Genomic DNA, 11,550 nt, shown 5'->3' on the forward strand with positions numbered 1-11,550 from the left:
CAAGATTGTGCTTTGAAAGCATAAAAAGGAAGTATTTTAAATGTCTTGATTAAACCATCCTATCAGTCTGCTCATCGTTTGAGAGAAAGCAGTCCCGTGTATGAAGACCTAAAAGTGTAACTGTACTACTTTTGTGTGCATGTGTTTTTTCAAGTGTGATCTTTTTTTCCAGTTTCAGAAAATGACTATATAAAAGTTGCCATTTCTAGGAATTTAGTATGTTTTTAGCTAAAAAAATAATAACTCTTTAATGCTTGCTTTTAACACCAGGCTTTCAAAACTGTAATTAATTACTTCATTTTAACTTTGCTTAAATTCCTGTTCCCTTCCAAGGAACATCTCTCTAGAGATGGTGTATATGGCTTCTATTTTCACCAGTACTACCTTTGTTTCTATTGGGTCAACTTCTCCCCTTTCTGTTACAACCTTGTAGGCAGTGAATTCACCATTCCTAACAAGCCCCAAAAGCTCAGCTATACAAAGGAACCCAAATAACCTCACATACTGTACTGAAATGATCCTGCAGCAGACGCTCCTTTGGAAAGTAACAAAACATTCTGTATGAGTATTAATTTGAAAAAATGAAATAATCCATTCAATCACCATCCTCATTTTGTTCATATTTTTAATTTTTCAAATCTTTTCTCCTCTATTATTCAACCAACTCTTGTTAAAATCAAGGAGAAAGAAAATTTACCAAGTATTTTCTTTGTGTTAGGTAAGCATATCTAAAGATGTGCATTTTGAATACTGCCTATTTGATAATGGGTAACCAATATAATAGGAACGCTTAATAACTCAATAAAAGCTAAATATTAATATTCACTGATAAAAAGTTTGAAAACTTTTCTTTGGACTTTCTTCAGAAACTAAGATTTAGGATAACCGTAAAATGAACATTTAAGTATTGTTATCATATAATATAAACAGCAAGAGAAAAACCTTTTAACATAAAGACTGTGAGGAAAGGGACTACAAATAGAAAAGCAGGAAGGTTAATACATTTGATTTCACTTACCTTGCAAGTTTTCTACTGTTCTGTCAGAACCATGAATGAATACAAAAGTGCCATATATTAGTTATACTGTATTAGAATATGCTAATATAAACATCTGTTGTAACTTAGCACTGGGGGGAAAAACACTGGCTGAGGTTGGATTGATGTTAATTTCAACCTTATAAAACAGCCTGGAGATGGGTAATCTAGGCCACTTATGGTAGCACTTCAACAAAATTGCACTGCACCCCTGGGATCCTTCTGTATGGTTCTCTTCCTCAATAGTGTTACCTCTTCTGGAGAGTCCAGGATGGCTCGCTACCAGAACACTTCCAAGCAACAAGCTTGAGAAAGGGCAAAAAATTGCCATGCCATTTTGAATGACTCCTGTCACTTCTTACATTTCATTGGCCACAACAGTCAATGCCAAGAGAGAATGGAAAATGTCTTTGTTATGGCAGCCATGTACCTGCCTGAAATCAAAGGTTCTATCACTATATGAAGAAAGGTCACTGAGGAAAATTGGTGTTCTTGGAACATATCTCATTTATATATTAGTATAATTAGAAATATGAACTTAAAAATGTCATTCTGGGAATACAGCAGGATTTACTAGCTGACTACCATTCTGGACTTTCTTTTCTAAAGTATTAGTTTACTTCCATCATTCACTCACCAAAAGCAATCATGTACAAAACAATGAGTGAGTTTCCAAGGTACATTTTATTGGTATAAAACCAAAATAAGGTGATGTAATTGTCTGGTCTGCCAGTTTTATATAGAATTAGGTGAAAAGGATTTTTCTCTTACAATTCCTTCATTGAGGGAAAATGAATTTTTTTTCCTTATATTGTAATAAAATACTGATTAGTGTTGGCAATTTATTGGACTAAGCAATTTCGGGGTACTAGAACAAAAACAGTTCTTTAATTTTTGTCAAATAAGTAAAAAGTAATAATTTTGTTACAGCTTCTAAAAAAAAAATCAGTAAAACTGTAAAGCAGAGAAGGATTTCCCAAGCTATCCATGCATGTTTCTCCTTAAGAGAGAAAAAAATGTCTGTGTGATTTTGCTAAAAGAGCTAACAGTTCAGAGGTAGTCATGGAATGTCTTAAAGCTCCATCCTATTGGTGAATCCTCTTTCAATCTTCCTATGCAGAAGACTATTTAAATCACATTATATAGCAGCTACAAAATCCAGCACATATAGCCATAATCTGTTTGGCGCAAAAGATCTCAATTCTGCTTGCAATATGTTAGGTATAAAGTTGTCCATCTAATTTATTAAAAACTACCCCTGAAATAGTCTTTAGAGTCAAAGCTATAAAACTGATACATATAAAGTTACTATTTTGTTTTCTGAAATACACACATCCCAATTTCCATTTCTAGGAAAGGCAGAGCCCAAAAGTTTTATATTGTAAAAGCCACTTTACAGGTGGCTTCATTTAGATGACCCCAGATGAATCAGTGCCATTATTGTTGTATAGCTGTGAAAAAGATCATCATCCTTCATCTCGTTACATTTCTTCAATATGAAGTTCCCAGTGACTATGCGATCACATCCAATTTCTCCATTTCCAAAGAAGCCAAATAAAGGAACATTAGGAAAAAACTTTCTGAACGCATCAGCCTCAACATTCCCCTTGGCTCTGTAATACTGAAAACCCCTGCCAACACATGCAAACATGAAGCCAATGGTATTCCGTTCCGGGATGCTGGCAGCTTTGAGACGCTGCATCGCAGCCTCAGCAGTCTTCTCGTCATTGACCTCCTCGTTGAGAAGCACGGTGGCACTCTGGATTCGGTGTCCACTAAACGACAGTCCAACCACACCAGTGGCATCAATGTCCAGAGGGTTTCTGGAAATTCAATTAGGAAAGTGTGGTGATACATCATGAAACATATAATGAGAATATACATTTTAAAGTGTAAAGAACTCCTGATCCACTGGTTAGGAGTTGCTGCCATTAACAGCCTATGTTAGTCTGAGGCTCACCTTCCCAGAAAGGAAGGAGCAGAGTAATAGGGGTTAACAATTAAACTATTAACATTTAGGGTAAGAGCACTGGGTGTTGTATGGAAAACAATTTGACAATAAAATATTATGGAGAAAAAAAAATTAACATTTAAAAGAATGCAGGGAAGCAGACTGTGAAGTAGGCAACTACTTTTTTAGTCACAAATTCAAGAGGCAAATGCATCTCCACAGAGATTTCTGAAACCCATCCTTGGTTTTTAGAAGGGTACAAAGTACACTTAACCTTTTTCACTTTCTTAAAAGGAATCTTAAAATATTTTTCATATATACAATGGTATCTATTAAATAAAGCTTTCTGATATTATTTACATTTTTGGTATCTTTTCCTCCTTACCTTAGTGTCACATTCTAAAAAAGATATATTAGATAGTAGTTCAATCATGGACAGTAATTTTATTAAGAACCTGTAACTCCAGAAGTTTTAGCTTGTTTGGTCCATAAAGACACAGGATTACATTGCTATGTCCTATTTATTACTTTCAGCTTACAATTTAGCTTAATCTAAAGGTAAAAACATGTTTTTGTTTATATTTGCTTTTTTATGCAATATTTTATCCCTACTAAAGTGTCAAAGTTACAAAACATAATATAGTTGACACCTACACTTATAGGGGAAAAACAAATACCTTATATTTCTATCACCTTTACCAACATGTGAGTGGATGAAATGGGCAAGATTCACTGGGTTACCAAGAAACTTCACGGAGAAAGCTTAAGGGGACTAAGATAATAAGATTAGCCAGTAGCAAAACCAGTTACTGAGGGGCAGAATCCACCTTCTGAAGGCTTTCACTGCTCCTTTATTTCATTTTCTCTTTCGTATACAATCAATCGCAATGCATATTGTCAATATCTTGCCTCAGTGAATTATTTACCTACCTTTTTTTGGTGAGGTGGTATATCTGGACATTATTAAATAGGGTCTTGATTTATTGAATGGCTTCTCTTAGCCATGGACACAGTAAGAAAACCACATTAAAATCAATGTGTCATGTAAAGGGTAATGATTCTTGAGGACTATTTCCCACCACAGGTATAAAAAGATGACTTACAACCAACCAACCATGCTAAGAGACTCGCATCTCACATGCTAAATGTCTGGTCTGAGAGAGATTGGCATTTCAAAGGTAAATGCGGTACCACTGCCCTATTGTATACAATTTAAAGGTAAAAGCAAAGACACAGAAAATAAAGCAAGAGGAGAAAAAACTCACAGATAATTACTGAGAATTAGGTGTATTTATGTATGAAATCCAATATTTGATATCCTGCTTGGAATTCAGTGTAACTTAGCTACAGCTGACCCCTGAACAACACACATTCTCTTATATGTAGATTTTTCTTGATAAGTACATGGCTGTAAACGTGTTTTCCTTATGACTTTCTTAACACTTTCTTTTCTCCTGCTTTCCATATTGTAAGAATACATTATATGTGATAATCAGCTGTTAATGTTATCAGTAAGACTTCCAGTCAACAGTAGGCTAAACTTTGGAGGAATCACAAATTATACATGGATTTTCAACAGAGGTTGGTGCCTCTATCCCCTGCATTGCTTCAGGGTCAATTATATTTGCTCTTCCTGACTCATCCAAGGAGCCTTTCAGAAGGGAGATTATTTACACTGCTTGCTTTTACAGATTCTGATCTCTAACAGTCTGTTGTCACATCACCACTCTGGTATCCAAATACTAAACACAAATATAGCGAGAAATGAATACTAGTGTTTGCAGAAAGCATCTGAGGATAACAGGTTCTCATTTTCCTGCTTTTGGAAATTGATGGTATTCATGTTTACTTAATCACGTTCACTTAATTAGTTCAAACTCAGAAACTACTACATATTCTCATTCAAAATGCAAAGGCAGTAATGGCACCCAAACTAACTGAGCAAATATTTCATCTTCAAAAGCAAAAGCCTTAGTAACAAAATCAAAGATAACACAAATTTGACACCTTTTGAAAAAGGCTTTCAAAAAAGATCTAGTATAACATTTCCCAAAATGTGTGCCCATACCAATAAGCATCCAAGATACTCCACAGAATGGATTTGAGAACTGTCACAGGTAGTATTCCCTCTCTGAAAGATTTCCATGGCAATAAATATGTCAGAGGCTCTAAGAAGTTTTATCATAAAAATTCACTGTTTAACCATGCATTACCTGCAGAGGAGAAAGCAACTACAGAGGAAATGATCACTGCAGTTTTGCGGAGTACAGAGCTGTCAGGGTTGAAAATTAATTTTGAGGAGAGTATGAATCCACTTAAGTTATTGAAAGACAACATATAAATTTCATTCTTCAGTTGTAAGAATTATGTTGAGTACTACATAATGGAATGAACTGTTAGCAATTCTGTAAACATATTTTTTAAAAACCTGAGAACATTTCTGGGCATACATGGGAGGAATAAGAAGCACATGAGACATACTTGTCAGAGGTCAGTGACGCCAGGTTGTCTACTTGGCCTCCAGCCAAGATGACATTCATATCACTGAAAGTGCTGACTACTCGCTGCAGATAATTACTGGCTCCCACCTTACAGCAATTATAGCCAAATACCAGGACCACACGAAGCTCAGGGTTATCTAAAAGACCTGCAGAGAAAGGAAGACCAACAATTAAAGATAGCCTTCAAAAGGGAATTTTAAACTTTATCACACTCTTCTTTTTGCAAAATAAAATGTTTCTGCTAATGACCTGCACTTCTAGTTATGTGCAAGTGTTTAAGCTGTCCAGTTTCCTTTTTTTTTTTTTTAAACTTTAACACTGTTCAAAATCTTTGCTGTAATTTTCCCCATTAAAAAAACTAATTGGCTATTGGAAAATAATACAATTCACACTCAACACAAATAAGGAAGAAGCTATGTAACTGAGCCACATCCATGGTGGACATTGGTGTAAGTCATCTCCACACAGGCCACCCACTGGAATGAAATGGGATATGCGTTTACCCAGAGTTAGCAGTAGTAATAATTTAAAGATCTGGAGAAAATGGAGAGAAAAGGCACCAAACACCTGTCGTGTATTTAATGGCTGTCTCCCCCAAAATGTATGCCCATCAAATCTCTGGAACTGATGAATGTAAACCCATTTGGGAAAAGGGTTTTTGCAGATGTAATTAAGGATATAGGGTTGAGATCATCTGTTATTATAGGCTCTATATACTATAGTAAGTGTCCTTAAAAGACCTATATAAGAGACACAGACATAAGAAGAAGCACTGTGACCACAGAAGCAGAAACTGGAGTGATACAACCATGAGAAATAGCAGTAGCCACCAGAAGGTGGAAGGGACAATGAAGAGATTCACTCCTGTAGTCTTATAGGGAGTGTAACCCTTTAGACACCTTGACTTCAGACTTTTAGCCTCTTGGACTGTGACAGAATAAATTACTGTTGCTTTAAGCCATCAGGATTGTGGTAATTTGTTACAGCAGCCTCAGAAAACCAATATATCATGAAAATACATATAGGCCCTCTCCACCTTTTCTAGGAAAGGGGGGTGGGAGAGAAAACACTTTAGCTATTGGAAAGTCCAAAGCTAGAAAATGTTCAATTCTACAGCAAAAGAACAAAAAGCAGCTTCCATTAGGGGGCAGGAGATAGGCTGTACTCCTGTACTCCCCCACAAGTTTGGGGCTTTCACCTAAGCCTCTGAGCACTGTAAGACTATCAGTTTGAAATTTTCTGGCATAATCAAACAGGTAATAGGACAGGGGAAAAAAAACTCAATACCTAACTCACATTCTCATCCCTGTTTCCACTGACTAAGCCACATGACTTCCATTGTGACAGACCTAAGGTGAAGATTATCAGAAATAAGACTCACTTAAGGAAACAGATGTGGGGCGAATGATTATTTACTAACACCAAATACTGACTTATCCAGGGAAATTTCCTCCAGTCCACTTCTATTTTCTTTAATGTTTTTATTTATTTTTGAGACAGAGAGCAAGCATGAGCTGGGGAAGGGCAGAGAGAAAGGGAGACAGGAGCCAAAGTGGGCCTCTGTGCCAACAGCAGAGAACCTGATGAGGGGCTTGAACCCATAAATCGTGAGATCATGACCTGAGCTGAAGTCGGATGCTTAGCCAACTGAGCCACCCAGGCACCCTTCCTCTGGCCCACTTTTAATTCTCTACACAATACATCACTGATTTGGAGAGTGAAAAAGACATTAATATATAAATCCAGTACTTTCGTGATACCATATACCATAAGCCATTACTAAAGGGTCATTTTTTCGCCACAAAGAACACATTTTGAGAGAATGTTTTTTGTGTTCTACAATAAATTTTCAGAGTTGGAAGAGAGCTGTGGGATCAACTGTCTAGTTTTACTTTACAAATAAGAACTGCTAATCCCAGAGAAGTGACCAGCCCAGGAGAATTACATGGCAGGCTATAGATTAAAACCCACATCTCCTCTCAGAGTCTTAGGTTTCAGAAACCTGAAGACTAACTTCTAAACCTCTAACTTCCCTACTGTTTTCTAAGCTCTAGACCCTCCTTTACAATTGTCTACTAAACATTTTCATCTAGCATTCTAAAGGCACCACCTTTATTTATTTAACACGTACCCAGTGCTTTCCACATCTTCCTCCAGTGGTATTGCTCTGTAGCTAAACCCCACACACAACCCTAGAAACTACAACCACTTCCCCTCTCCCAACTTAGAGAACAAATCCAGTTTAGCCCAGTCTGGCTGCCTGATGGGGCAGATGGGTCTGTATTTGGCCAACAGATCATCTGGAGCTTCAGATATGCGACAGAAGAAGGAAGGTACAACTCAAATTCTTTGCCATGCGAAACTGAAATGCCCACAGTACAGTTGCCCGAGAAGACTGCCCAACTCTTATTTTTGAGGCAAATCTTGGCACTGCCTTCTGTCTTGTCTCAGTTCACGTCTGTGGGGAAAGAGGATGGCCCTCTACTAAGGACAAGTATCTTAGGTCTTTCAACTTTAGGAAAGCACACCAGCCATTTCCCCAGCTGAGCTGCTTGTTGGGCATATGACTATACTTATTATCCAGCCCAACTATTAAAAGATGCAATCTCCAGCTCATTGTTATCTGAAATCCAGCTGTAAGATCTAAGTCACAGCAGAATGAGTCCCTAAAAAGAGCATGTGGGCCATCTATTTCTTTAGCAGGTCTAAATAAATATTCTTAGATAAGCAGAAAGCTCAGTAACCAGACCTCACTGCTTTGGACTCTACAACTGCTTTTACTGATCCCACTGGTGTTCAGAGAGTGACATAAGAAACTGCTTGAATCCAGTAGAAGAATTTATCTCTGTTCTCAAAAAATTAGGAAGAGTTGGGCTGCTTCTGCTCTGGCTTAGCCAAACCTGTGGACTACCTTTAGCAAATGCTGATGGTATGAATCCTGTGTATTACCCTCAGCCTGGGTTTCACTGTGTTCTTCCGACACATGTCCCTCAATTCAAAACTCCTCCACTGATACTGTATGATTCTTTATAAGCTGCCCAAATTCATTTCAAATAAGGCAGAATATAACTTTATTATAGTTAAGATCAATTAGAAGGCTAAAAGAAAATTTAAAGAATAAGATAAAATCTAGACACCAAGACCTATGTCAGATTCAGGAAAAGTCAAAATAGGAAGAACTATTCCAAAGTTAGTCCAGGACTCCTTGGAAATACTCTAGGTGTGCATGCCCAGATTTCTATTCTTTTCAGAGAAGCCACTCTCAAGACAACTATTTTATGATTTGTTTGAAAGTGATGGAATCTAAATGCATGTGGAAAACCTACTTCAAAGAAAAAGTCTACGTAAAATGAGGCTAATATCATGAACAATTCATGGACCAAAGCTGGGTTTTTTTGGCACCATTCCCCGCCCCCCAGGATCCTCCTATCTTTTTCACACTAGGGGAGGGAAGTATGAAGTCAGCACAGTAAGGATGTGGATTTTGTAGTCAGACCAGGGTCAGAAAACAGGCTCAATCACTTACAGATGTAGAACTCTGAGCAAGACTAGACTTTGCCAAGTTCAGGTCCTTCCTCTAAAACTGGGACAGGATCAAGTCTCAAGGGTGGTCGTGGTGATAAGATGTCATAAAGCAGCACCTATTCAGGTGCCTCGTGCCCCCACAGGCTCAATAGAGCACAGCTAACGAAACACAATCTGGCTAATTCAGTGAGGGCCCTGACCATAAGTTGATTCGTTTAGCCAAATACTGAAATGATGAAGCTCAGGCAACATTTCCCCTCAAATTAAATACATTTAAAGTTAACATCAAATTTAGAGGCAGGGGAAAAAAAGCCTTGCATCCTATCCTCAAAACTAACTGGGGGTCGCCTCTGTTGCTCTGGCTTTTGTGTAGTCAGGCTTTTGAGATGTACCTTATCCACAAATATCTCTGGTGTTATACAATAAGGAGCTGTTCCTGTCCATGGACATGGAACCTGTGGCACAGGGGTTGGGGGTGGGAGGCACAGTAGGCTGGGGGCTGTATTATGTACCACGGTGAACTAGGAGTCAGCCCCTACTGGCCTCTTACAGTTGGTGTTTTCTAGCCCCTCTTGCTCCCATAGCTGAATGACATCTACCACAAGGGCAGAAAACCCTAACAGAACACTGGCACCACATTCCTGTCACTTAGGCTTTCTCAAGGGCTGTGCAACTTCTAAAACAGAGCAAATTTCATCACATAGGTTTTGGCACCAACTTTCTCTGCTTTGCACGTGATCACTGTTGGTGTCCCCCTCAAGATTCTCTATGAAATCTCTAGATAATTTAAAAACTTAGTCCCCCAATTTTTTATTATTATTTTTTTTACAATCCGACTTAACAAATAATTTTAGAAACCTCTCAGTTGCTGGCGAATTCAAGAGCAGTTGTCAATGGACCAAAACGTGGTAAGCAGAAAGGACCTGAATAATCCACAAAGCAGATCATAACACCATCAACGTAATAAGAAACACAGCACTTCTGCCAGGCACTGTTCTAAGCACTTTACAGAAATTCACTTATTTAAATACCCAACAGAACCCATTATGTACGGTTTAGCTCCTAGGAAGTCTATGAGGATTCAGGATCTTCAAAATCTTCAAAATTCACATGAAAACATGCAAATTGTATCCACTATTACAGGACCTGACTCAGACCCAACATAAATAATAAGTACACACTCCCAGAGTGACTGCCCAGAAGGACTGGTGCTACTGGTTTATAGAACTGACACTTCCACCCCTCTCCTTCCAAGAACAAATGGCAGGAGGGCCCTTCAGAACTACTTCTTGTAACCTCAAATGTAAAAACTAGTGGAAAATCTTTTCTACTGTCAGTGTCTACAAATAAAACTGTAACCCAGAAAACTGTGGGCCCCAGGAGAATGTCAGAATGATGGGTTTGTAAAAGAGAAAGAGAATCACAAGTGTCTGATAGACTAGCTACCCACTTCAAGTGTTCTTCAACGAGGAAAAAGCCCTGGGTCTGAAGCTCAAGCTCATCTAAGAGCAACTGGCAGTCCCAAGGCTGCCATCTCCAGCTCTTCTGTCTGAAGAAGGGCAGAGGTCACAGACTGCCAGGTACTGCTTTCACACTAGAGCCACTTTACTGAAAAACTTGAAGCCTACATGGAAGAAATACAGACCATCTTAAAGTGGGACACTCTTCCCTCCATTACAAGTGGTAAGTGGCAAGTGGTTCAAAGTTGCCCAGAGGGAGATGGCAGAAAAATGAAGCAGCCTCAGTTCTAGACCTTCCAATATTCCCTTCAACCGAAGCAGCTCTGCTCTCTGCTTTATTTTTATGTTGGCACCCCAGTTAAGAGTTAACTTAGAAAGGAACTGTTTCAAAGAAAGGTTACAAAATTGCTGAAGAACCTCCTCTTTGAGAAGTCTCAATAAAGTCTTCAACATAAACACAAGAGAGGGGAGTCACGGTATTGCTAGCTAGGCTTCAGCAGGGAGTTACTTAAGAGAGCTGAAAGCTATCAGCAGGACAGAGGAGGGAAAAGGACAAAAGCAATGAAGGAATGCGTCTGTTCTGCAGAACTAGAAGTTCCCACCAAGGATGGGAATGTAAAATGGTGCAGCCACTCTGGAAAGTGTGGAGGTTCCTCAAAAAACTATCCATAGAACTCCCTTATGACCCAGCAATAGCATTGCTGGGGATTTACCCAAGAGAGACAGAAATGCTGAATGCATAGGAGCACATGTACCCCAATGTTCATAGCAGCAATGTCAACAATAGCCAAAACATGGAAAGAGCCTAAATGTCCATCATCTGACGGATGGATCAAGAAGATGTATATATACACGATGGAGTACTACATGGCAATGAGAGGGAATGACATATGGCCCTTTGTAGGAAAGTGGATGGACCTTGAGGGTGTCATGCTGAGCGAAGTAAGCCAGGCAGAGAAGGACAGATACCATATGTTTGCACTCATAGGTCTAACAGGAAAACAGGAGAGACCTAATGGAGAACACGGGGGAGCAGAGGAGGGAGAGAGAGTTGGGGAGAGAGAGGGATGTAAAATT

The 11,550-nt window shown here is 38.7% G+C and overlaps 1 protein-coding gene across 2 annotated transcripts in view; it reads right to left on the reverse strand.

Moving 5' to 3' along the window:
* Positions 1-608: 608 nt before the first annotated feature.
* The window catches only part of FBXO22 (F-box protein 22), a 29,529-nt gene continuing 18,587 nt past the window's right edge, over positions 609-11,550 (reverse strand). For both annotated transcript variants that reach the window (XM_029952453.1, XM_029952452.1), the window contains exons 6-7: positions 5,469-5,634; positions 609-2,859 (exon numbers count right to left, since the gene is read on the reverse strand). In XM_029952453.1, the coding sequence (XP_029808313.1) occupies positions 2,442-2,859; positions 5,469-5,634 (584 nt within the window). In that variant the 3' untranslated portion in view covers positions 609-2,441. The remainder of the gene's footprint in view (positions 2,860-5,468; positions 5,635-11,550) is intronic.

Source organism: Suricata suricatta, chromosome 9, assembly GCF_006229205.1.
Source record: "Suricata suricatta isolate VVHF042 chromosome 9, meerkat_22Aug2017_6uvM2_HiC, whole genome shotgun sequence".
In the NCBI taxonomy this organism is placed as follows: domain Eukaryota; kingdom Metazoa; phylum Chordata; class Mammalia; order Carnivora; family Herpestidae; genus Suricata; species Suricata suricatta.